Below are 26,271 nucleotides of genomic sequence, written 5' to 3' on the forward strand. Positions count from 1 at the left end.
AGCAAGCAAGCTACTCTGGGCACAAACCACACAATGCTGGTTCATTGCCAAGGGCAGGCGGCTGGAATTCTGCTTTTATGCCTCTACACAACCATCTGTGAAATGGGAATAACCCATCCTGCCCTCTCCCAAGGCCAATGTTGATTAAAAATGGGATTTCCTGCACCAGTATGGATTGTTTTAAATCAGGATTTATATTAAAACATTCTAATTGGTTGCTATAACAAGATGTGCAGTATTGTGCTAAGACAAATTAGCTGTGTCATTTCTGTGCCTTGCTGTTTTTGTATTTATTTTAAATTTTTATTGCGTGTTTTTATTTTTTTTTAAGTGCAGGGTAAAAACACCTAAAATGTATTAATTTATTCAGTACGTTTCTAATCTGCCTAATAACTAATGTTCTCTGGGCGGATTAGAACCCATTAAAAACTCAAAATGCTATTTTAAAACACAGTTAAAAATATAAAATAGAATACAAATTTTTAAAAGAATAAAATACAATATAATGCAAAAGAATAAACAGCACAAGAATCGATAAAACAGCCATAAATAAAACACAGCCTTGGGTTTACACCAGGACTAGGCAACATAGGACCCTCCAGAGATTTAACTCTTTGCCTGATGATGTGCCTAAATGCTCTCCTGAAGCAAGGGCCCATACACACTGAGCAAAATGCATAACACTTATGCCATGTTTGTATGGCTGCACCTCCAAAGGCAGAAAGGTGGCTCTTCGTTTTACAAAGAAAATCAGGCTTAAACACAGAAATGTTTGGTAAATAGAGAAAGCAAAATCTTTCGGGGCGGAGGGTAGAGAGACTCATGCACACGGATATCACCTTCTGGAAGACATAACCTCCTTCCGGCCCCCAGCCCACAATGGAATCGGTTGACGGCTTGCCGTTGATGTTGGGCTGGGAGTTGATGGTCAGGATACCTCTCTGGTTCACCTTGGCCAGCTGTTCTTGCATGAGGTTGGTCTCTGCAGCCAGGGGGTCATCGTTCCAAGGTAGGCAGGTCACCTGCAAGGAGAAGAAGACGGAGCAGATCAAGATTCTGGAAAGGTGATGTGTCGGGGGGGGAGGGGTGGGCAGGCTGCACACTGTATGCAGACACACCCCTCCCCCCATGTTCCAAATCCCCTGAGTTTGTCCCCCTGTTTCATGCAAAAGCCTCTTGTACACACACTTTGCCTGAAACGTGAACCAGTCAGCAATGGCTTGCAGTACACAGCAGAGTGTGTGGTTTGGTGGCTGATTCATTTGTATTGTGTTGTTTTTATTGTTATCGTTGTTTTGATGTCATTGTATTTTATGTTCTCCACTTTGATACCTTTGTGGAAAGTGCTATACACATTTGAATAGTAAGTAAAATAAAATAAAATAAACACATCTTGCTCTATGTGCTAAACAGCTAAGAGGCAAAAAACATTTGGACCCTATGCTCTAGGCTTACAGTCAGGGCTCTACACATGTGGGTTCAACAACAGGAGAAACATCAGTAGCCTTCCAGCAGAGCTGATGGAATGGCCTTGTTTCATCCTCTCATCTCCCTGTTCTACCTGCAGGAATGGCTGCTGGTGATGATAGATACGTTCATTTCATTCATTACATTTCTATTCTGCCCAACAGCTGAAGTTCTCTGGGTGGTTTACAAACATTAAAACTAAAAATACATTATGAAAACCGTTTACATACAAACATATAAAGAGACAGCTCGCACAAAGACAAACATCTGTCTGAAACAATTTGAAACCATCAACAGTAAGAAAAATCCAGGACCTGATTAAAGCCTCATCATAGGCTGCCAAATGCCTGAGAGAAGAGGAAGGTCTAAACCTGGCACTGAAAATATAACAGTGTTGGCACCAGGTGGGCCTCATCAGGAAGTTCATTCTATAACTGGGCAGCTGCCACCATGAAGGCCCCTCTCTCTTGCTACCATCTCCCAAGCCTCTCTCGGAGGAGACACCTGGAGGAGGGCCTTAGATGTGGAGTGGAGTGTATGGGTAGGTTCATGCTGGCAGATAGACAGACAGACAGACAGAATACCTCCTTGCATTGCAGAGTAATTGCTCCTGTGGTAGAGCATAAGAAACTTTACCAGAATTAACATTTATGGTCTCCGCTGGAAATCCTCTTTGTCAGCTCTTCCCTACAGCCTTCTCACTGGAGGCAGATGAAATGGCGGTGGCAAGGGGAACAGGCAGCGTAGCAAGTGCATTGCACACAGAATGTCCCAGTTCAATGCCCGGTGTCTCCTGGCTCTCAGAGAGCAAGGATTGCAAAAAGACTGCTGCTTGAAACCCACCGTTGGGAATAGACGGCAACAGTCTGACGCAATATATAGCAGCTTCCTATGTTCATACAACAGCAAGTGCAGAGGGATGCTGGGTCGGGAGGCAAGGTCGCAATCCTGCCATGCCCCCTTCCCCTGGCCATGCCCCTTTTCCCCGAACCACCAATCATTTGGTGGTTTCCCTGCTTTTGTGCAGTTCTTTCCACCATTCTAAAAGGTTGAAATGCCTCCCCTAGTACTGAGTTATTGGCAGAAACAGCTTTCAGCTAAACTAAGCTGGTGTTTTTCACCTCATCCCTTTTGCCTTTCTCCCCATCCACCACTGGAATTCAGCCCCAAGAGCTTCTCCAAAATGGAATTCTGCCTTCGGGCTCAAAGCGGTTCTGTATCCCTGCCCCGGCCAGATGCACCTAGGTCAGAAATTCAGGGAAGAAAAGACTTGGGAGGAGGGGGAGGAAACCGGCCCACCTCTTCAGAGCAAGCTTGAGATTTTCCCCCTTTCCCAATGGCTCTATCCAGCCTTCAGAAGTAACACCACCAGGCATTGCGGGCTTCCTAACAGCTGCTCTGCTCAGAGACCAAAACTATCCTCTGTTGGTTCAGACTGCTCCATCAGCTCATTCTTGTCAGGTTGCGGTGTCACATTCCACACCCTTGACACATAAACCTGATCTATTCATGACATTCACCGTCTCCCACGCTCTCACCTTGTGGCCGCTTTTGTTGGGCTCCCCAGCGATGTAACACCTGAACACCTCGAAGACGCTTTCCTCGCTGGTTAGCTCTTCCCCCCACATCTTCAGGAGCTCGTCTCGGGGAGATTTGCTCTTCAGGTAGAATAGGTAATAGTCCTTAAGCTCCCCAAAGGCTGGAGAGGATGAGTTACCCCTGGAGGTTTGGGGAAGAGAGACAGCATATCAGCGGAGACAGTGGCAGGGAATCCACACAGAGGACGGAGAAAGCCGATCACGAAAGAAAACAATAGGAATATTTGGCATGGTTGTCTCAATGTACCGTTGCTTCTCCACGGATGCCGCTTGGTAGCAGCAAACAAGAGTAACAGGGGACCGCTATTTCAGTACAAAAATTTATTTCATTGCTTTAATATTGATTTGATCTGGGCTTTTTTCTCGTATTGTTCAGTGGTTTGGAATATACAAGTGGTTTGGATTATACAAGACAAGCAAGAGCTAGGACTTTTTCTGTGGTCACTCCCAAGCTAGGTGTGCCATGTGTTGTCTTTCAAGTGGTTGCGCAAGTCCGTTTTGCCAGAGCTTTGGCTGGTCAGTCAGGGAGCGGCCCTTTCTTAGAGGAAGAGCCCCTGCTTTGCATGCGCAAGGTCCCAGGTTCGATCCCCAGCATCTCCGGGTAGTGCTAAGAAAGAAGTGTGCCTGAAACTCCTGGAGAGCCGTTGCTGCCAGTCAGTGTCAACAATACTGGGCTAGATGGACCAAGGGTCTGACTATGACTAAGGCAATTTCTTATGTTTGAAAGTAGCAGAATTTATTGCTGTTTCTGCAGCTGTTCACTTGGCTGGCTTACATTAGGCTGTCCAACCCCTTTGGTTAATTAGCGCGGAACTGCTTTTGAATTACTTTTAACAGCAGTATTTGAAAAACTGTTAATTGATGTTGTGCATGTTTTTCTTTTAATGGACCTTGTAAGCTGCCTTGAAGGCCATAATTAGTGGAACGCTGGGGTGTTTTTTTAAAAAAAAGTATGTCGTAATAAACAGAAATACGATCAGGTGGTGCCATCTTTTTAATTTTTCAGATGGGCTCACTACTCCCCTGTCCAACCAGATTCTTCCACAGCAGGGATGCTCAAGGGAGGTTCACCAGATGGCTACGCCCCTTTTCCCCAACCACCAATTGTTTGGTGGTTTGCTGGCCCCTCTCCACTTGGGTGGGTTCCTGGCTTTTGTGCAGTTTTCCCCATTCTAAAAGGTTGAAATGTCTCTCCTACAACTTAGTTTCTGGCAGGAAGAGCTTGAAGCTACAACATGTTAGATTTGGGGTATTTTTTAGGTCCTGACCCTTTTGCCTTCAGCACCACCCACCACTGGAACGTGCCCCCTGAAAGCTTCTCCAAAACTGAATTCGGCCCGCGGGCTAAAAGAGGTTCAACACCCCTGATACAGCGAGAGCAACACACAGCAACACACCCAACTCGCAAGGCCCCACACTCACCAGCGGCCGTTGGGAAACTCGTCCCATTCCTGAGTTCGGTAGATGTAACTCTTTGGCCGAGAGGCCCAGAAAATGGGCCGAACGTCTTCAACTCGCCGCTTGGGGTGAGCACTGACTGCCCAGGGCAAGAGACGCCTTGCAGGGAGGAGGAGGAGGAGGAGGGAGAGAAGATTAAAACACTTGCACATTTATCTGTTTACTACATCTATTTCAGAGTTTCACAGGTTTCCCAATGGCTGTGTTGAGACACCACGCTAAACCAGGGGTGGGCAACTTCGTGGGATGGGAGGGCACATTTTCAACCCCCATGAACCCCTCCTACAAACTGCATTCCTGCCACGCCCCTGTTGAGTTTGGTGGTGGCACCAGAAAGGTTGCTTCTGCCGCCAATTTTCGGCAGCAAACTACGAAGACAGCCTGAAACAGCCAAATCATGCTGGTCTCTGTAGCGCTGTACCTTGGGGTGATTTGGTTTTTACAACACATTAATTTTAATACGTCCACGTGGCTGAGGCCTGCAGTACATTTTCAGTCACTAGAAGCAGACTTCCCTAACCAGTGCGGCGCTTTGCATTCGATAACGGTTTGAACCCAGGAGCAGATTATCAGGCTGAGAAACAGTTACATGGCTTCTCCCTCCCTATTGGACAGACCCCCTCAAGGAAACAGAGTGGGCAGACCACCCACCCACACACCTCAGGGGGCTATGGGGCGCACCACGGCAGGCGCCGTGCCTAGGGGTGACAGCAAGTGTGGCTTCACTCAGACAGGACAGGCACCATGTGTCCAATTCGGACAGCTACGTAAGTTTGCTTGAAGGCTTTGCTGTATCAAACCAGGGCTGGGGTCTCCAACGTGGTGTCCATGGTCACCAATGTGCCCACAGACACATCTTTTGGCACCCACCAGGCTCCCTGTCCCTCCTGGCTTTTATTTTATTTCTTACGACTTTCTAAAAAATTTATTAGTAGCAGCATTTAACTGGGAGGCTGGCATGCTGAAAAGCGAAGTGCTGCCTTCCAGCGCCATCTTTAGTTGGGTTCCAAAGAGTGGTTTTGTGTTCTGGCACTCAGTCTTCCACACCTCTGCCTTGTACCTAGGTTCTTGGCCAAGTTACTTTTCTTTTAACCTCACCCACTTGCCTCCTGGGAAACGAATGTTTTGTGACCAGACATGCCCACCATGGCAGCCATTTTAGGAAGGCGCAAGCCCCATCCCCATGGCAGCCATTTTGTGAGAGCACCCACAACACAGTCAGAATCCCAGATGTACCCATGGACCCCAAAAAGGTTGGGGACGCCTGAACTACAGGCTATTCCAACCCATGCAAAGCTGGGTCCGCTCACTACTAAAGAAATATAGAAACTGGACCAAATCTAGAAAGCTGAGGCACAGAAGGAAAGGGGAAGTTTGCCCGGTGCTCACCTCGGGTCCTCTTTCCAGATGCCCAAACGTTTGAGCACCTCTATGGTAGCCACTTCCCGGTTCAGGGTGTAGAAATGCAGACCGTGAACCAGGCCGCTGTCCAGTAGCTCCCGGCACATGCTGACCGCCAGCTCAATGCCGTAGTTCCGGATGGCTGCATCGTTGTCCTTGATGGGCTCGATGATGTCTTTGATTTCCTGAGGCACCTCCAGCTTAGAGAGCTTCACAAGCTGCCGCAGAGAATGATAGCCCTAAAAAGCAGGGAGGGGTGAAATCCCAAGTTTAGCTATTTTTTTTCTCAGCCAAGGGGCTGCTTGCATCATGATCAAAATGGCTGCACCCCGACATGTAGCTTACGTGTCATGGTAGAGTCTCTCATAATACTAGAAACCAGGGTCATCCTGTGAAGCTAAATGGGGGAAGATTCAGGAAAGATAAAAGGACTTCTTCACACAGCACATAAACTACAGAATTCACTACCGCAAGATGTGGTGATGGCCACCAATTTAGAGGGCTTTAAAAAGGGGTTATACAAATTACCGGATGAGGAGGCTATCAATGGCTACTAGTCCTGGTAGCTCTATACTACCTCCAGTATCAGAGGGAGTATGCCTATGGACTAATGGCAGAAAGTGAAGAAGATCTAAAGAGCCGCTTGTTGAGGGTGAAAGAGGAGAGTGCAAAAGCTGGTTTGAAACTCAACATTAAAAAAATTAAGATCATGGCATCTGGCCCCATCACTTCCTGGCATATGGAAGGGGAAGAAATGGAAGCAGTGACAGATTTTATTTTCTTGGGCTCCAAGATCACCGCAGACGGTGACTGTAGCCATGAAATTAAAAGACGCTTTCTCCTTGGGAGGAAAGCTATGGCAAACCTAGACAGCATAGTAAGAAACAGAGACATCACCTTGCCGACAAAGGTCCGTCTAATCAAAGCTATGGTTTTCCCAGTAGTAATGTATGGCTGTGAGAGCTGGACTATAAGGAAGGCTGAGCGCCGAAGAATTGATGCTTTCGAACTGTGGTGCTGGAGAAGACTCTTACGAGTCCCCTGGACTGCAAGGAGGTCAAATCAGTCCATCCTAAAGGAAATCAACCCTGACTGCTCATTGGAAGGAGAGATACTGAAGGTGAAGCTCAAATATTTTGGCCACCTCATGCGAAGAGAAAACTCTCTGGAAAAGCCCCTGATGCTGGGAAAGACTGAAGGCAAAAGGAGAAGGGGACGGCAGAGGATGAGATGGCTAGATAGCATCACTGATGCAATGAATATGGACTTGAGCACTCTCCGGGAGCGAGCGCAGGACAGGAAGGCCTGGTGTGCTACGGTCCATGGGGTCACGAAGAGTCGGACACAACTGAACGACTGAACAATAACAACAAATGCCTATGTACACCAGTTGATGGGGAACATGGGAGGGGGCGTGCTGTTGCACCCATGGGCGGGGGAGTGCTGTTGCACTCACTTCCTGTTTGTGGGTCTCCCGTGGGCAGCTGGTTGGCCACTGTGTGAACAGAACACACATAGGGTTGGACTTGATGGCCTTGTAGGCCCTTTCCAACCCTACTATTCTATGGTTCTATTCTATGAGAATGCTGGACTAGACGGACCCGTGGTCCAATCCAGCAAGGCTCTTCTTATGTTCTTAGAATGGACTGCCCCATTTCAGGCTACTGGGAACAGAAAGGCCAGGAGGTTCTGTGAATGCTCCATTGCAGGGGTACAGAAACTCAGGCCTGGAGCCCAAATCCAGCCCTCCTGGGGATCCCCAGAAGGTGACATCCTCTACTCCTACCTCCACCCATTTTCCCTGACAACCAATCACTGGCAGGTTTCCCAGCTTTTGTGCAGTTTTTTCCCCACTCCATTCTAAAAGTTTTCTTTATTTAACCTCGGAGTGGTTTACCATCATGAAACCAAATCACACCAACAAAATCACCCCAAAGCAACAAAAGTATCAAAATAATACACTATTAGACATTAAAATTTTAAAAAATGTTAAAAACACAGGAGCCAGCAGTAAAATTAAGACTCAAAGGAACACATTCAAGGTTAAATGCCTGCTTAAAGAGGAAGGTCTTAACTTGGCATCTAAATGTGAAGATGCCAGGCAGATCTCCATGGGAAGGGCATTTCTCGGACTGGGGGCCACTACAGGCTCTTTCTCTGGTGGCCACCCATCACACCGTTGTAGGCAACGACACCCAGAGAATAGTCTCCAAAAATGACCTTAGCAATGGGGCTGGGACATGAGAAGGTTGAAATCATTTATTTTATTTATTTAATAGATTTATATACCGCTGTCCATATTTTAAAATATCTCTAAGCATTTAAAAATACCTCTCCCAAGACTTAGTTACTGGCAATAAAAAGGTTTAAGTTGAAATCTGGTGTTTTTGGCCTGCCCCCTTCTGCCTTTGACCCTGTTCCTTTTCCCTTTGGTCCCACCCTCCACTGGAATGCCTCACCTGTATGGGGAATATCCCCGGAATGATGGGGCAGGTGATGCCAATGGCTTGGCAGTCTCTCAAGAACTTGAGGAAGGTCGCTGACCTGAAGAACAGCTGTGTAATGACAAAGTCAGCTCCGGCCTCCACTTTGTCCTTCAGGTGTTTCAGGTCGTCTGCATAGCTCTCTGCCTCCGGGTGACCCTTGGGGTAGCCTTCAGGGTCGAAAAGAGACAGAAATGAACTTGGGGATTTCCTCACCTCTGACCAAAGGTTATGACGCACCTATCATTTGCACAAAATGCCAGGGCTTATTTAATTTTAGCCAGGTTGACAGCCAACGGTCCTAAAACCCACATTTAAAATGAATGAATGAATAAGAACTCTCTTTTGGAAGACTGTTGTTGAATCATGGGCTGTTGTGTTGTGTGAACTCAGACACGTTAACAAACCTTGGTTTGTTAACCGCGAACAACACACAGTTCGCAACTCAACATGGGTTCTCTTCGTGGGTTGTTCATGATTAGCAACCCATGGTTTGTTAACATGTCTGAGTTTACACAACATGACAGCCCACAATTCAATGACAACCCAAACTCAACCCATACTCAATCATACTCTGGCTTGTCGCCTTGTGTGAACCCAGCCATAGAAAAGGTTTCTATCTAACTGTGATCTACTTATAATTCCCATTTAAACTGACACCAGTGTTAAGCTAGTACATGGAGCATATTTTCTCTGAAGCTCTAAACTAGCCTTCCTCGACTTTGCGGCCTCAAAATGGGTTTGACTACAACTCCCATCACCCCTAGGCACCAAGGCAATGATGGGAATTGTTGTCCGACCCATCTAAAAGGGCACAGGGTTGGGGAAGGCTGCCATAAAGGTTAGAACCGCGCTCTTTTTCTTTTAAGCAAGTCCTGCAAAATTGAGGCAAGTGTACAGCCCAGCATTTCTCACCTGCCACACAGATGTCAAAGTAATCTTCGAACTCGTGACGGATGTGCTTCACCAAGTCGACGGCATAGTTGAAGCCCTCAACTTCCTCTTGCCACTCTTCACCAGCAGGATCTGCATAAGGAGGGAGAGAGCGCCCCCTTTAGTAAAACTGACTCCTGCATGGCACAGCTGTGACAAACCAGTATGTCCGCACCTCTACCCTGCAAGGTAGGACAGGCGGCAAAGCACCCTTTTGTCTACATTCCTCAGAGGTAGCGCCAGTACCACTCCCGTGTCTTTTTAATATCCTGCAGCCCACAGGAGAAGACAGGCTTTTAGGTTTTTAAATATGGAGAACAACCGTCCCATGTCTCAGAGCCTCGTTTAAACTTCTGAACAACTTGGTCAGCGCGTTCGCCAAGCCGTCCAGCGCCCGGCTAAGGTCTGTGGTGGCACCGCCAGGTTTAGAATGTCCTCCCCAGAGAAGCTTGCCTGGCACCTACGTTGTGGTCTTTTCAGCACCAGATAAAGACCTTCTTGTTTTCCCAGGCATTTTAGTCTTTCAGTTTCTGTTGTTTTTAAATCCATTATTGTATTTTTAAATCTTTACACTGCTGCTGGTTTTCACTTTGGTTTTATACTGTCATTTTAACTTTTTTAAAGTTTCATATTATGTTTTACCATGCTGTATTTTATGATTTTAATTGTTGTGAACTGCCCAGAGAGCTTCGGCTATTGGGCAGTATAGAAGTGATTTGATCAATAAATCAAAATAAATTTCCAAGCTAGGTGCGAGAATCACATCAACTCCCATCTCCAATCCAACGTATTTATTAAAGAACCAAGCAGAGAGAAGTTGAGAAATAGCCTGTTGCTTTTAAAAAGGGATGAGACCCAATGTCAAGGGCTCCTTGGAGGCCTCTCTCAGTCTAATCCAGTAGCCAAGTCCAGACACAGACAAAGGGATTCTTTTCAAAGCTTTATTCCTCTTTTACAACTTAACAACTCTACTGTTAGCAACTAGCTATGAGCAGCAGAGTACCTATGCCCTAAGTTGGAACAGTTGGTCCCCGTTTGAAGGAGAATCACTGGCAGACCCTGAACTTATGGGCTAGGGAGAGTCCCTCCCCTTTTCCCTTGGATCCTCTGGGCGCAACCGTTGTTTGCGTGCCAACCGGGCACTATGCCTCCTTTCCGCGCCCTCCATTTGGCGCCGCTCCCTGCGTCGGTGTCGCGTGTCCAGCAAGTCTGCTTCCCGCGCTCTCTCACTCCCGGGACTGCTATCTATGCTAGGAATGCCGGTGGGAGGAATCTCTGTCAGCTGTTGGCCCTGGGAAGGATGAGCGCGCTCCTCTCCCAGGAGCGGCTCCTCTTCCTCAGAATCAGAACTACTCTGGGATTCTATGGGCTCAGTGTCCACCCTGACACTCAACACCTGAGACTTCCTGGCCTAGCTAGGCTGTTGTTGTTTATTTGTTCTTCACAGGACAAATACAAAGGAGTTTTCTTCAAAAACACATATATTCCTGGGGGGCTGGGCAGCTTCCCAGGAGGGAAATTCAAATTGACCAATCCACACCCTGGGCGGACCTGATTATGGATCCTCCAGGGGGTTTCTCCTGTACTGCTTTTCCATAAGCTGAATTATGGGGGGTTGTTGAGAGTTGGACTGGGATGTACAGAGATGCAAATTTTGATGCCTACTGAAGCCTTGCCAGGCCTGACCTGTTCTTTGTTCAAGGATCTTTCCAGAGAGGGTGGGGTGGCAGGGAGAGACAGTAGATTTTACTTCATGCATTCCATCCTTGTTCTTTACTCCTTGGAGAAGACACCATGTCATGGAAGGCTGAAATCCTGGTATTAAAAAGAATAGCCTTCCCCACCCTGGTGCCCCTCCAGACGTTTTGCTCTGCACTTCCCAACACTCCAGATGTTTTGCCCCAGCAACTCTGACATCCAGATGTTTTTGGCCTGTGACTCCCCAGCATCCTGGATGTTTTGGCCAGTGACTCCCGGCATTCCAGATGTTTTAGCCAGCTACTCCCAGCATTCCAGATGTCCACGGCTCCCCCACATCCCGGGTGTTTTTGGCCTGCCACTTCTGGCATCCGAGATGTTGTAGACTTACAACTCCCAGCATTCCTGTCCACTGGCCATGCTGGCTGGGGATGATGGGAGTTGAAGTCCAAAATATCTTAAGGGCACCAGGTTGTGGAAGGCTGAATTAAGCCTTCTGCCCTTGTAAAGTTAATAAAAGCAGGAGCTTCTGCTTACTGCATCAGGGCCTCAGCTTCCTGGGTTGGAAAACACCCATCTGAGATCAGGGTTCAAACACGGCCGCTAAAGGCCCTGGCCTGGCCCTGCCGCAATCTGGCTGCTATCTTCCTCGATTCCTTACAGGCAGGCAAAGAAGCAACTCACCTCCCCGTAATGCCATGATGTTCTTCAGTCCCAGCTGCTTGGCCTTTTGCAGATGCGCTGTGATCGTCTCCTGGGTCTGGTTGCAGCAGGTCATGTGGAGGACGGTGTCCAGGCCGCAGTAATTGAGCGCCGTGCTGGCCATCATCATGGAGGATGTTTCCTTGTCGGAGCCCGGGTCTCCGGCAGGGTGCCAGGTGACATCGATGAAGAGCGGGCCGCCCACACCCATGCGGTCAAACCTGCAGCATTTACCCAAATGTAATGAACAAACAAGAAGTTACCGGACGGTGGGAGCTGCTGTCCCAAATTCTACCCTCCCCACCCCTGCTTTGACTGGCAGTGCGCAACAGCTCCAAAAACAAGGGACTGGCAACAAGGAAGAGGGCCTTCTCAGTGGTGGCCCCCCGAATTATGGAACACTCTCCCCAGTGAAGTCTGCCTGGTGCCAACACTGCCAGCTTTTCAACACCAGGTTAAGACCTTCTTCTGCCTCAGGCATTTAACAGCATATGATGGGGCGTTTTAGTTTTTTTATCAGTTTTTTAACTGCCTTGGTCGCCCTGTGGGATGACCTCTGCCGGGAGAGGGACAGGGGGAGTGCGACCCTGTTGATTCTCCTGGACCTCTCAGCGGCTTTCGATACCATCGACCATGGTATCCTTCTGGATAGGTTGTCTGGGTTGGGAGTTGGAGGCACTGCACTACAGTGGTTCCGCTCCTACTTGGATGGCCGATTCCAGAAGGTGGTGCTGGGGGATTATTGCTCTGTGCCATGGCAATTGTGCCATGGGGTTCCACAGGGCTCTATTCTATCCCCCATGCTGTTTAACATCTACATGAAACCGCTGGGGGAGGTTATCCGGAGGTGTGGGCTGAGGTGCCATCAATATGCGGATGACACCCAGCTCTACCTCTCTTTCTCATCAAAACCAGGTGAGGCAGTGGCTGTTCTGAACCAGTGCCTGGGCACGGTAATGGACTGGATGAGGGCCAATAAACTGAAACTCAATCCAGACAAGACGGAGGTACTGTTAGTGGGTGGTTCGTCTGCCCGGCTAGGTGATATTCAACCTGTTCTGGAGGGGGTTGCACTCCCCCTAAAGGATCAGGTTCGTAGTTTGGGGGTGCTCTTGGATCCAGAATTGTCACTTGAGGCACAGGTGAACTCAGTGGCACGGAGCACTTTTTATCAGCTTAGGCTGGTATACCAACTACGCCCTTATCTGGACAGAGATAGCCTAGCTACAGTTATCCATGCTCTGATAACTTCTCGTCTGGATTACTGCAATGCGTTATACGTGGGGCTGCCTTTGAAAACGGTCCGGAAACTTCAGCTGGTCCAAAATAGGGCAGCAAGATTGTTAACAGGGACTGGCCTGCGAGCTCATATTACGCCAGTACTTTTCCAGCTGCACTGGCTGCCGGTCCATTTCCGGGCCCGATTCAAAGTGCTGGTGTTAACATTCAAAGCCCTTAACGGCTTGGGGCCAGGTTACCTGAAGGATCGCCTCCTCCCATATGTGCCTGCCCGGACCTTAAGATCATCATCAGCGGCCCTTCTCCGTGAGCCCCTGCCAAAGGAAGTGAGGCGGGTGGCTACTAGGAGGAGGGCTTTTTCTGTTGTGGCACCCCGCCTCTGGAATGAGCTCCCTAGTGAGGTTCGCCTGGCGCCTACATTATACTCCTTTCGGCGCCAGGTGAAGACCTTTTTATTTTCCCAGGCATTTTAGCTTTCTAAATTTTTATCTTTGCTGTTTTAAATCTGTATTTTAAACTCCTGTACTGCTGCTAGGTTTTATTGTGGTTGTATTGTTATATTGTGGTTTTAATGTTCTATATATTTTAAATTATTTTATTGTGTGTTGTTTGGTTTTAGTTTTTGTGAACCGCCCAGAGAGCTTCGGCTATTGGGCGGTATAGAAATGAAATAAATAAATAAATAAATAAATAAATAAATAAAATCAGGCTCTGGTAGGTTAATTGCCAATTGTTTTCCACTTGTTTTGTATTATTGAATGATAACGGTTTTATACTATGTTTTATCATGCTGTGCACTGCCCAAAGAGTTTTGGCTGGTGGGTGGTATAGAAGCGTAATGGGGCCTCTGCTTCCTGGGTTGGAAAATGCCCAAGATCAGGGTTCACAAAATGAAAATGAAATATCACACTCAGCCTTTCATTGCCCTCTTGAATGTTAAAGGTTTTATATTATGCTTTATCACTCTGTGAAGTGTCCAGAGAGCTTTGGCTGGTGGGTGGTATATAAATGGGATAAATGAAATGAAAACAAAATACCACACTCAGCTTCTCATTGCCCTCTTTTGCCACCTGCCCCTGCAAACAGCTCCATCACCTGGAGATGAGGTTGACGGCCCCGTTGGCTGTCCGCGGAGGGAAGAACTCCAAGGAAAACCATTTGTCCCCGGAGTCCTGCCGGCGGCGCATCTTCTCCCACAGGCGGTCATGCCGCTCGGCGTCAAGGACCGGAGTGGAGCAGCGTGAGCTGTCCTTGGAGCTCTCACTGCCGCTGCTGCTGCCACCCCCGTTGACCCTGGCAGCCCCGTTGCCAACAGTGGTGACCCCATTACTGGTGCCGTAGGACTCATTGACCATGGTGAGAGACCTGGAGGGAAAAAAGAGGGGGGAAATTAAGCGAGCAGGCACAGCTTGCCACAAACCACGTGATAACTATTGTGCTTTGCGCTTTTATCTTTAGCGTTTCTTAGTGTAGTGCCTTTCTGTTGGCCTAATTAATTTGTCTGATATATTTTTATTATTATTATTATTATTATTATATCCCTCCTTTTTCCCAATACTGGGACTCAAGGCAGCTTTACAACGTTAAAACTTATACAATTAAAACGTATAAAGAGAAATATAAATTTCTCTTTTTTTATACAAAAGTTAAAAATAAATAACAATAAAAATTATTTATTACTACATTTATATCCTGCCTTTTTCCCTCTTGCAAGGAATCCAAGGCGGCTTATATGGTCCTCTTCCTCCTCTCCATGTTATCCTCACAACAGCCCTATAAGGTAGGTTAGGGTGAGAGTCAGTGACTGGCCCAAAGTCACCCAATGAGCTTGATGGCCACGTGGGGACTAGAACCCCAGTCTCCCAAATCTGAGCCCAACACTCTAACCAATACACCACACTGGCTCTCCATGTTTCTATTCCATCTTTCTAACGGCATGCTCACATCAGCTAACAAGATTGCCCTTGTGCAAGAGTCTCGACAAATCACTACAAAAACGTAAAAGTATTCAAAAGTATTTTAAGTGCTGCTTGCTTTATTCTTAATATGTTTCATGCTGCATTTTAAAATAATCTCTTCCATGTCTTTAGCTGCTCGGTTATTCATCTCTTTTAAATGCTGAATTTTTGTGGCCACTTTTACAAAGAATACTTTTAAATGTGTTTTATTATGTGCCTTTATCACTGCTTTCATTCTTGCTTTTTATTATATACAATGCCCTGAGCACTTTGGATCTAGCACGACTCTTATAATGAATAACTGAAATGGAACAAAAAATTATTGCAAACCCTAGGAGTTTCTGTGGGTCTGCATTTATGCCCTCTAACCCAGGCTAACCTCCCTATCAGCCTCTCCCAACCTGGTATGCCCTCCAAACGTTTTGGACTACAACTCCCATCTTCCCCTACCCTTAGCCATGCTGGCTAGGGCTAAAGGGAGTTGAAGTCCAATATACCTGGAGAGTGTTTGGGGGATGGCTACTCTATATTGTTCAACCTCACCAACACCCTGTGAAGCCTGGCATTTAACGTTCCCATTTTACAGATCAGAGGAACTGAGCTTTGCCCCCAAACTAGCCAGCAAGAGTTGGTTGCTCAGCCGAGATGAGAATCCACCTCCAAGACTGAAGCTATGCGAACACGTGTGTAATTAACGGGATTAATTGCTTTAGCTGTCCTATGTGCAAAAAAGAGAGAAAGGAAAGATGCAAGGTGGGTTAAGTGCAATCCGTATTTAATAAGATGTAAGGCCAATTAAACGCAATCATTATTTAATAAGTCCAGCCACGATTCAGGTGTCTTCATCAAGGGATGCTGTTCAGCAGTCAGCTAGACACAAGTTACACCTCCACCTGATAAAAATCTGCCGCTGGCTGCTTATTGTGAAAGCAGGGGTTCCCCAAAAGCGGGGAGATCGCTCGCCTTTTCCAAGGATGCTTTTCATGCTCCCCAGTGAAGACAAGGGAGGGAAAAAGTAATTAACAAAAGGTTACTTCGAAAGAGGAGATGTGGCAGGGGGAGAAGAGATAACAGCACAATCATGCGCCCAATCATGTGCACAATCATGCGCTCACTTGCCTGGTGTTGTGATCCTTTTTCTCAATTGTCCACTGGCATCTGGGATTCCTCTCCCACACGGTGGACTTTCTAGTGCCCTCCAGTTTATTTACACCAGTTGTTATCTACGTGTACACCAAGCAAGACCCAGCCAACAGGCTCCGACCTTTGCACAGCCTCTCTCCAAAATGGACCCTAGCCAGCAGATCTCCACACACCACAGTAGGCAAATAGCACTGTCCCAGATTCCCAGGTGGGATCACCTTGTACACAAAGCCTACCCATCTAGGTGTGCACTAAGGTGACCCCCTCCAATCAGAGCCCAGCCTTCACCTGCAGCTGTCTGCTAACTGGAAGCTGGCCCTGGCATCTCCTCCAATCAAGGCAGGGCTCTCCGCCCGCTTCACCAATGGGCAGCACGCATCCTGAAATCCAGCCCCCATTCTGTTTGCTTAGCAGCCAGCCACAAAAGCTCCATTTGATGAGATTGTCTGAATGTCCCATTGTCTTTGCAGAGATTGTGTGATTTTGTGTGATTTTGGCAGGCCAGATTATCAATCAGCCGAGGCAATCAGAAAATCTCCTCCCTTGCCCCACAAGCATGCTGTTAAAAAGAAAAGACACACAGAGAAAAGGAAACACCCAGTATTCTCTTTACAGTAGGTCTCTCCCCGCCCTCCAACTTCTGATAGCAGTTGTTTTTTCCATAAAAAGATTAGAGGCACTCCGCACTCTTACAGCAAAAAGCTTACCTATACAGTCAGTTCAATCGACTTAGTCACCCATTAAAACAAATGGGACTGAAGTTAGCCATGACTAACCTAAGTCCCACTGATTTCAGTTGGGCTGCTTTAAGTATGACTTACTCTGGATCCAAGCCAGCATGCATAAAGAAGTAAGTTACATGCCCTGGAAGGAGCTCATGCCCAGGGCTTCTGCATGAGTCACTGTTCTGATTGGAAGGAGGCAAGCCTAGAATTAGAGTGGGTAATTCTGACCTGTCTATTGGGAGTGACTGATATTCCACCGCCGCCCTTTCCAAACAGCAGCAACTGCTTGCAGAGATGTGGCAGAATTATCCACTTGCAGAAAAACACGCACCAAGGCAATGATGTTGGCCATGAGAAAAACTCCAAAATCCATATACATCCATGTAATGTAATCCATGTAGCACAAAATCCATGTAGCGCAATACATGGCCAAATCAAAGATCACAAAATAATGTGCAAGCTTTTGAGATTTCTTGCAGAAAAGGCTGCTCACAGGCTCCTGTTCCTGGCTTGCCTCCATCTAACCAGGAGGCATGCTCAGAACAGGGACTTTATTTACTTATTTTTATTTTATTTATTTACAATATTTATACACTGCTCCACATCAAAGATTTCGGAGCAGGAAACAAGATAAAGAATAAAACACCATTTTAAAACAATAAAAACATTTAAAAAGAAATACATCCTGAACATAATAAACCGCGGCTGGTCACTCAAGGAAGGCCTCTTGAAATAACAATGTCTTCAGGAGGCGCCGAAAGCTACGCAACGTTGCCCCCTGCCAGACCTCCAAAGGCAGGGAGTTCCACAGGAAGGGGGCCACCATGCCGAAGGCTCTTTTCCTGGTGGACTCCAGCCAGGCCATGGGTCCATGTGGAACCACCGGGACATGCCCTCTGATGACCTCAGTGACGGGGCAGGTTAGTAAAGGAGAAGGCACTCTCTCAGGTATCCTGGTCCCAAGTTGTCTAGGGCTTTGTACACTAGTACTAATACCTTAAACCTGGCCCAGTAGCGAATAGGCAGCCAGTGCAGTTCCCTCAGCAAAGGAGTTACATGCTGGAAAGGGGCAGCTCCTGACAACAGCCGAGCTGCTGCATTATGCATTAGCTCCAGCTTCCAGAGCAGCCCCAAGGGCAGCCTCACATATAGCGCATTGCAGTAATCCAGTCTTGAGGTTACTAATGCCTGTCACACCGTGGCCAAGCTACCCCTGTCCAGGAGAGGCCGTAGCTTGCACAAAACAGTGAGTGGGCAAAGATTACACTCTTGCACAGTCAAAACATTAATATTTAGGGGTGCAAGATGGCTATATACTAGTGGCTACTAGTCCTGATGTCTATATGCTGCCTCCAGGATGAGAGGCAGTATGCCAATGTACACCAGTTATTGGGGAACATGGGCGGGAAGGTGCTGTTGCACTCATGTCCTGCTTGTGAGTTTCCCGTAGGCAGCTGGTTGGCCACTATGTGAACAGAATGCTGGACGAGATGGACCTTGGTCTGATCTAGCAGGGCTCTTCTGATATTCTCATGCTGCATGAATATTGTACAGAGTAGCGAGGGGGAGGGGGAAGAACCACATGCTTCCACCCGAGAATATAACTCCTGGCAGTCAGATTTCACTCCTCACTATGGGCGAGAGGATTAAGTTTGCAAAGGAGAGAGGCTTATCTTGGCCCCTCGACTGGGGCTCTTTCCAGCTGGCAGGAGTTGGGGAAAACTAGTACTTCCTGGTCCAAGGACAGCAGGGCGCCTTAAGACCTTTCCTGCTAATGGAGGCAGGAATTATTACAACTGGAGCAGAAGCTCAACTCTGACACTGTAATGCAATATGCAGCTCTGTTAGAGGAAAAAGTTGGACAGACATACAGCCACGTTGGGAGAGCTGATTAAAGATGTCTGCTTCTGCCCTAAGTTAGTGGATGTTACCACATCCTACAGCAACAAATCCCACAAGTGACTTGTGCATCCTGCTGTTTCCTTTTTGTCTGCCCCGGGATTTGAAAAGCTCTTTCCCTACAAGCTTGGCCTGAGCTCAGTCATCTTCTGGAGCCTTCCTTTGCATTGAACCTGACATATATGGCAACCAGAGACAGAACTAGGGTGAAAGTTAATCAATGTAACTTGGGGATGGTGAGATCAAGCAAGGACATTAAAAACTGGGAGGGGGGGAATCAAAGCATCAAAACTGCATATTGTAAAAGGCTAAATTAAAAAGATGTGTTTTCATCTCCTTTCTAAAGCCAATCATAGTTCTTGAGGGAGTTCATTCCATATTTGCGGGGCAACACAGGAGAAAGCCCTTTAACACACGCTTAACAGACAGGCCTCTGTGCCCTGAAAGGGGTTTCTCCTGCAGATCTTAATACCCGGGCAGGTTCATAGCAAAACAGGTGGTCCCTTAGATACTCATATCCTAAGCCATTTAAGGTGCATTCCTATGCATATTTAGACAGAAAAAAAGCCTATGACTCCCAGCATGCCCCTGGCTGGTTGGGGAACGCTGGGAGTCATAGGCCTTTTTTTTCTGTCTAAACATGCATAGGATTGCACCCTTAGGGCTTTAAAGGTTTAAACCAACACCTTGAATTGTGCTCATAAAGTAACTGGCAACCAGTGCAGGTCGTTTGGGACAGGTGTAATATGGCTGCAATACTGTGCACCAGTTAGTAGCCTAGCTGTCGCATTCCTATATAAAAGGGAACAAAATAGGGATATAGAATGCCCACCCCATAAAAAGATGCTCCATTGGAAAATGAAGGGGCTCCCTCTTTAAACTGGCATATGATTCATGTGACCAGCATTTTTCTTTGGATGGACCACACTGAGAGGGTGACTCACACAGACACACCAACAAAGGCATTGAGGGGATTTCCTTTAATTGCATTAGGAAAGCTGATGTTCCCATGCTGTAAAAAGCGAAAAATAGTTTCTCTGTTATGCTCTGTACATGGATCATCTACCAAACTGGAAAACTGCAGCAAGAGTCTCCTCCTTCCCATAGAGCAGCCTTCCCCAAGCTGGTACAAATCAGATGTTTTGGACTTCAACTCCAGCATGGCCGATGCTCAGGAGTGCTTTGTAGTCCAAAACTTCTGTAGGGCAGTAGGTTGGGGAAGACTGCTTTAGCAAGCTCTAACGGTGCTTTGCATCATGCCGAGAGAATAACCCCACCAGTCCTCAAACTAGGATTTCGGGGTCTCCTTCACATGCACCCCATTAATTCCAAGTATAGCAAAAAGGAAGAGACTGGTGTTGCAACATAACACCAAGGGGTGAAGGGTCACCCCCAAATCGGTCTCTCTGACCTACTTATCTCAGCCGACCCATATAAGGGATGAAATATGTACGGACTGGAGAAGACTACATGTTTATGGGGTTATGTGAGGAGAATATTTATGGCGCGAAATATACTTTGCAGGATTGGGCAGGGAATATCCATGAAGGGTGGGGGAGAAAGGCTTACAAAAGGTGGTAGGCGAGAGAAAACATTTAGAGAAGGTGAGAATTACAGGGAGGAAATATTGGAGGCAAAGAATAGCAAATGAAAATTTCTTGGGTAGGGGGAGAAAATGTTAAGATATTTATGGAGAGGAAAACTATGAGGCCAATAATATTACGGAGAGAGTATTACAGACTCTGGTTATTTGGATTTGTTACAAGCATTTTTTCAGGATATGGCTGATTAAATATTTCTTCTCTTCTAAATAAAAGTACATTTAGGGGACAAACCCATGGCTGGGGGATTAAAGGAGTTGTAGGACTTTTTTCTGTCTAAAAATGCATAGGATTGTGCTTTTAAGCCCTTTTTGAACAGTAAGTTTGAAGAGTCCCAAACAAACATGCCTTGGGAGGGATTTTCACAGGATAGGGGACACTACTAAGAAGACCCTGTCCATTCCTGAATGGTTGGCTGGGGCATGCAGGGGATTGTAGGGTTTTTTTCTGTCTAAACATGCATAGGATTGCATCCTAAATGAACAAATTATTTAATGACAAATGGTATAAACATGTGGACTTGGCAATAATTGAATTAAGATATGATAAGAGAGATGGTGCCCGTATAAAATGATGTATCTAAGAGGGAAAAGACAAAAAAAAATGGGGAGATGGGGGAACTAAGGGGGAAAATACCCCCGGGGGGGCAAATTATGAGCAGGGGCATGGGGAAAGAAATATGGCAAAGGGGGAGCATCATGCGGGGAAATACTTACAATAGGGAAATATTTACTACGGGGAAATAACAAGACTTAACAAAGCTGGCAAATGTGTGCATGAGTGGGGAGAGATCTTTTGTGGCCAAAAGTGTTTTTATTATTGTGTTATTTACTGAGGGGGGAAATACAACAACAACAACAACAAAGGGTAGGAAGCGTGATTTTGTGGAGAGATTTAACTTTTGTGTGGCGAAAAAAGTAATTTTATTGTTTTATTTTATTGAGGAGAAAATACCACCCAAAAAAGGTAGGAGATGTGTATGTGGAGAGATTAGCTTTTGTTTGTGTGAGAGGAAAAGGTGATTTTACTATAGTTTTCATTTGCTGGGGGAGAATTCCGGAACGAAGGGTGGGAAACGCATGCGGTGAAGATTTTTATTTATTTATTTTTATTGTGTATGAGGAAATTATTATTATTTTTTCCTCTTATTTTTCCCCCCCTTTTATTTTGTTTGTAGCTGCGTTAAACGTCATAGTTATTTATTTATTTAATTATTTAATTCATTAATCACATTATTATACTGCCTAATAGCTGAAGCTCTTTGGGCGCCCATGAGGAGGGCAATGACTGAGGAGCCATTATTTCTTGTTAAAATTATTTATTCCTCCGTCCAGTAGAAGAAAAGTATGTTCTGCCCTCTTCCTGAGCCATAATAAAAGAAAGGAGAAGAAAATAAAAATGAGAATTTTCTTTCCCTACTTTCTTTCCCCCGCTCCCCTATCATTTCCCCCAAATGGTCTCTTCCGCCCTTTAATAAAATCCTCCTTTGGAAAACGGGGCTTCTTCGTCTCTCCCCCCCCCGCCTCAATGACAGTTGGACCCTTCCACGCGCACGCGCGCTCCTTCACTCACCTGCTCTCGGGCACGTCCCCACCCGGGGGGATTCCTTTTTTCGCGGCGGCGCGAGCTCCACCCAGCCGCGAGGAAGGACAAAATGGGGAAGAGAGTGCGCACCTGCGCGCGCGCGCACGCGCACACTATTCAATCCCTCCGCCCACCGCACCCCCCCCTTTTTTTTTTTTTTTTTAACTCCAGGGTAGAAAAACCTGACGCGCTCGCTTCGCCACGCCCTTTTTAAATAGACATAAACAAGCCCCGCTGGCGCTGGTTCGTCTTTGTGCCCGCTTCTAAGATGGCGGCGGCGGGATGTGGTGTTTTATTTGCCCTTCCCAAATATGGAAGTCCCCGCACTTCCTGTTCCGTTTATGTCGTTGCCTGGATACCATCATTACACGTAGCTTTTTCTTACTCCCCCCCCCCACACTTCCTCATGATCACATAAACAACAGCAATGTTAATATATGGCAGACATTCAATAATAATAAGTGTACCAATGATGTATATAATACTCTCCACATACACACACACTGCTGCATAACCACATAAACAACAGCAATGTTAATATATGGCAGACATTCAGTAATAATAAGTGTACCAATGATGTATATAATACTCTCCACACACACACACTGCTGCATAACCACATAAACAACAGCAATGTTAATATATGGCAGACATTCAATAATAATAAGTGTACCAATGATGTATATAATACTCTCCACATACACACACACTGCTGCATAACCACATAAACAACAGCAATGTTAATATATGGCAGACATTCAATAATAATAAGTGTACCAATGATGTATATAATACTCTCCACACACACACACACTGCTGCATAACCACATAAACAACAGCAATGTTAATATATGGCAGACATTCAATAATAATAAGTGTACCAATGATGTATATAATACTCTCCACATACACACACACTGCTGCATAACCACATAAACAACAGCAATGTTAATATATGGCAGACATTCAATAATAATAAGTGTACCAATGATGTATATAATACTCTCCACACACACACACACTGCTGCATAACCACATAAACAACAGCAATGTTAATATATGGCAGACATTCAATAATAATAAGTGTACCAATGATGTATATAATACTCTCCACATACACACACACTGCTGCATAACCACATAAACAACAGCAATGTTAATATATGGCAGACATTCAATAATAATAAGTGTACCAATGATGTATATAATACTCTCCACATACACACACACTGCTGCATAACCACATAAACAACAGCAATGTTAATATATGGCAGACATTCAATAATAATAAGTGTACCAGTGATGTATATAATACTCTCCACATACACACACACTGCTGCATAACCACATAAACAACAGCAATGTTAATATATGGCAGAAATTCAATAATAATAAGTGTACCAGTGATGTATATAATACTCTCCACATACACACACACTGCTGCATAACCACATAAACAACAGCAATGTTAATATATGGCAGACATTCAATAATAATAAGTGTACCAATGATGTATATAATACTCTCCACACACACACACACTACTGCATAACCACATAAACAACAGCAATGTTAATATATGGCAGACATTCAATAATAATAAGTGTACCAGTGATGTATATAATACTCTCCACACACACACACACTGCTGCATAATCACATAAACAACAGCAATGTTAATATATGCCAGGCATTTAATAATAACAACAACAATAATAATAAATGTATCAATAATGTTGTAATAATAATATTGTTGTTTAGTAGTTCAGTCGTGTCCGACTCCTCGTGACCACATGGACCATAGCACGTCAGGACTTCCTGTCCTGCGCTCTCTCCCGGAGCGTGAATAATAATATACCATAATGATATAATACAATACTAATACAAATAATAATAATAATAATCCAGCAACTCGTATGTTTGTGGATCCCTAAATTGCGGAAATAATTGTTTTAGGAAGTCCTTTAGATTTGGGACTTCGGTTGTTTTTAAGGTGACTTTAAAGACTAGTAGTAAATCCCAAATTTGAGGCGATGCAACATGAAGCCGGTGTTATTTCTTTATTGGCAATATTTATATACTTCTCATTTGAAACAAATCCTGAAGCAGTTTATAGAAGAATATGAACAAACAAAAACAAAGAACTGTAACTTACACTACCTTCGCGGACAAAACACACGGCTGCAGATCCGGGCCGCCGCCGCCACCGCAGTACTCCGCAGTATGTACACGCATTTATCGAAATGCAGACGGGCGGTAAAAGAATTATGAAATCGGGTAGCCGGATTTACTTAGAGTGAGCTAATTTCGTGTTGAAATCTTTGCACTGCCAAAACAAAAGCTGTGGTGGAAAGATAACACATTCTGCAACACACCACTGCCAAAGGTCAATCTAGTTCAACTGCACCCACAACATACTTCAAATCTTTTTTAATCTGCTCCTTCTGGGGTGTGTTTTGCGCAGTTTGATGACTGCTGTGTTTTTCCTGAGGCTCTGGTTTTTCTTTTTCTTTTAGTATTGTCTTTTAGGATGCAGCCCTATGCATGCTGAAACAGAAAAAAAAGTCCTACAACACCCACATGACTTTGTCCTTTTTAAAAACATGCATAGGATTGTATCCTGAGCTTGTTTCTGCTAATATATATATATAAATAATATGTTAGTTTATCTTTCATATATATATATACACACACACACACACACACACACACATAATTTATTTCATTTCTATACTGCCCCATAGCCAGAGCTCTCTGGGCGGTTTACAACAATTCTTAAAAAATACATCAAAGTACAAAAATGCAACATGATAAAAACGGTCTAAATTTTTTTTTACCACACAATATGAATAGCTAAAAACAATTTTTAAATTCATACTTCATTCTATATGCCACCTTGAATATGCCTTTACCATAGAAGGGAGGTTTGCAAATATTTCATTCATTCATTCATTCATTCATTTAAATAATGTTTTATCCTGCTCCTCACCCAAAAGGCTTCCTGGAGCGGCTTACATGCAATCAGTAAAACAAGACAATCTAAAAAGACATGATACACAAGGAAAAAGGGACAGGGAGGGAAGAAGAAAATATTAAGTAGTCTTTCAGCAGGGCTGGTGGAATGGCCCCAGTTCCCCCTGTCATCTCCATCTGTACAGTGTGCTGGAATGGCTGCTGCTGGTGAGAGCTGAGAGAAGAGGACCTGTCATGGGGGTAAATAAAGAAATAAGTAAAGCCAAAACTGAAGGTCGGCTGAATGGGGACCTGATTTGTGTTCTTCTCCCTTGCACACTTTTACCGCTCCAATAGTATGATCCTATGTATGTTTGTAACTGTGCATAGGATTGCAGCCAAACAGTCCAATCCTAAGCACCCTTTCCAGGCAGCAAGCCCCATTGAGCACAATGGGACTTACCTCTCAGTAAAAATGTTTAGGATTGCACTGCAAGAGCACAGTCATAAGCATAGTAAGTTTAATGGGGTGTACACCCTAAGCCAGAAGGTAGATCTCCAGATGTTTTCAACTTCAGCACTAAGAAATTATGTTCCTGACTTATTTGCCCATGGATATCTAGGTTTAGTCATTTGTGTCATGCTGGCGACCTAGAGGAACAATAAGAATGAAACAACCTAACTGTTTCATCTCCCCACTTCGACCCCTGGTTCAAAACATTCCTTCCCTGGTCACCTGTGGAATCATAGAATCGTAGAATAGTAGGGTTGGAAGGGGCCTACAAGGCCATCGAGTCCAACCCCCTGCTCAATGCAGGAATCCAAGTCAGAGCATCCCTGACAGGTGGCTGTCCAGCCTCGTCTTGAAGGCCTCCAGTGTGGGAGAGCCCACCGCCTCCCCAGGTAATTGGTTCCATTGTCGTATTGCTCTTACAGTCAGGAAGTTTTTCCTGACGTTCAGCCGGAATCTGGCTTCCTGTAACTTGAGCCCATTATTCCGTGTCCTGCACTCTGGCATGATCAAGAAGAGATCCTGGCCTTCCTCTCTGTGACAACCTTTCAAGTACTTGAAGAGTGCTATCATATCTCCCCTCAGTCTTCTCTTCTCAAGGCTAAACATGCCCAGTTCTTTCAGTCTCTCTTCATAGGGCTTTGTTTCCAGTCCCCTGATCATCTTTGTTGCCCTCCTCTGAACCCTCTCCAGTTTGTCTGCATCCTTCTTAAAGTGTGGTGCCCAGAACTGGACACCGTACTCCAGATGAGGCCTAACCAGTGCTGAGTAGAGGGGAACTAGTACTTCCCGGGATTTGGAAGCAATGCTTCTATGAATGCAGCCCAAAATAGCATTTGCCTTTTTTGCAGCCACATCACATTGTTGGCTCATATTCAGCTTGTGATCGACAACAATTCCAAGATCGGTCTCGCTTGTA

General features: G+C 45.6%; 1 protein-coding gene across 5 annotated transcripts in view; it reads right to left on the minus strand.

Annotated features, from left to right (window-relative positions):
* Positions 1-24,104, minus strand: part of MTHFR (methylenetetrahydrofolate reductase) — a 59,708-nt gene extending 35,604 nt beyond the window's left edge. The window contains exons 1-9 of one of the 5 annotated variants that reach the window (XM_084821877.1): positions 21,878-21,960; positions 14,075-14,344; positions 11,723-11,961; positions 9,323-9,433; positions 8,384-8,577; positions 5,913-6,163; positions 4,488-4,622; positions 3,006-3,186; positions 840-1,022 (exon numbers count right to left, since the gene is read on the minus strand). In XM_084821877.1, coding sequence (XP_084678003.1) covers positions 840-1,022; positions 3,006-3,186; positions 4,488-4,622; positions 5,913-6,163; positions 8,384-8,577; positions 9,323-9,433; positions 11,723-11,961; positions 14,075-14,334 — 1,554 coding nt within the window. In that variant the 5' untranslated portion in view covers positions 14,335-14,344; positions 21,878-21,960. Of the gene's footprint in view, positions 1-839; positions 1,023-3,005; positions 3,187-4,487; positions 4,623-5,912; positions 6,164-8,383; positions 8,578-9,322; positions 9,434-11,722; positions 11,962-14,074; positions 14,345-16,056; positions 16,306-21,877; positions 22,059-24,044 lie in introns of those variants that run through there. The other 4 variants (XM_084821876.1, XM_084821875.1, XM_084821873.1 and 1 more) reach the window with 4 other exon arrangements.
* Positions 24,105-26,271: the final 2,167 nt, after the last annotated feature.

The sequence above is a fragment of the Heloderma suspectum genome, chromosome 15 (assembly GCF_057233095.1).
Source record: "Heloderma suspectum isolate Gila_16-S chromosome 15, 16-S_ref, whole genome shotgun sequence".
Taxonomy (NCBI): domain Eukaryota; kingdom Metazoa; phylum Chordata; class Lepidosauria; order Squamata; family Helodermatidae; genus Heloderma; species Heloderma suspectum.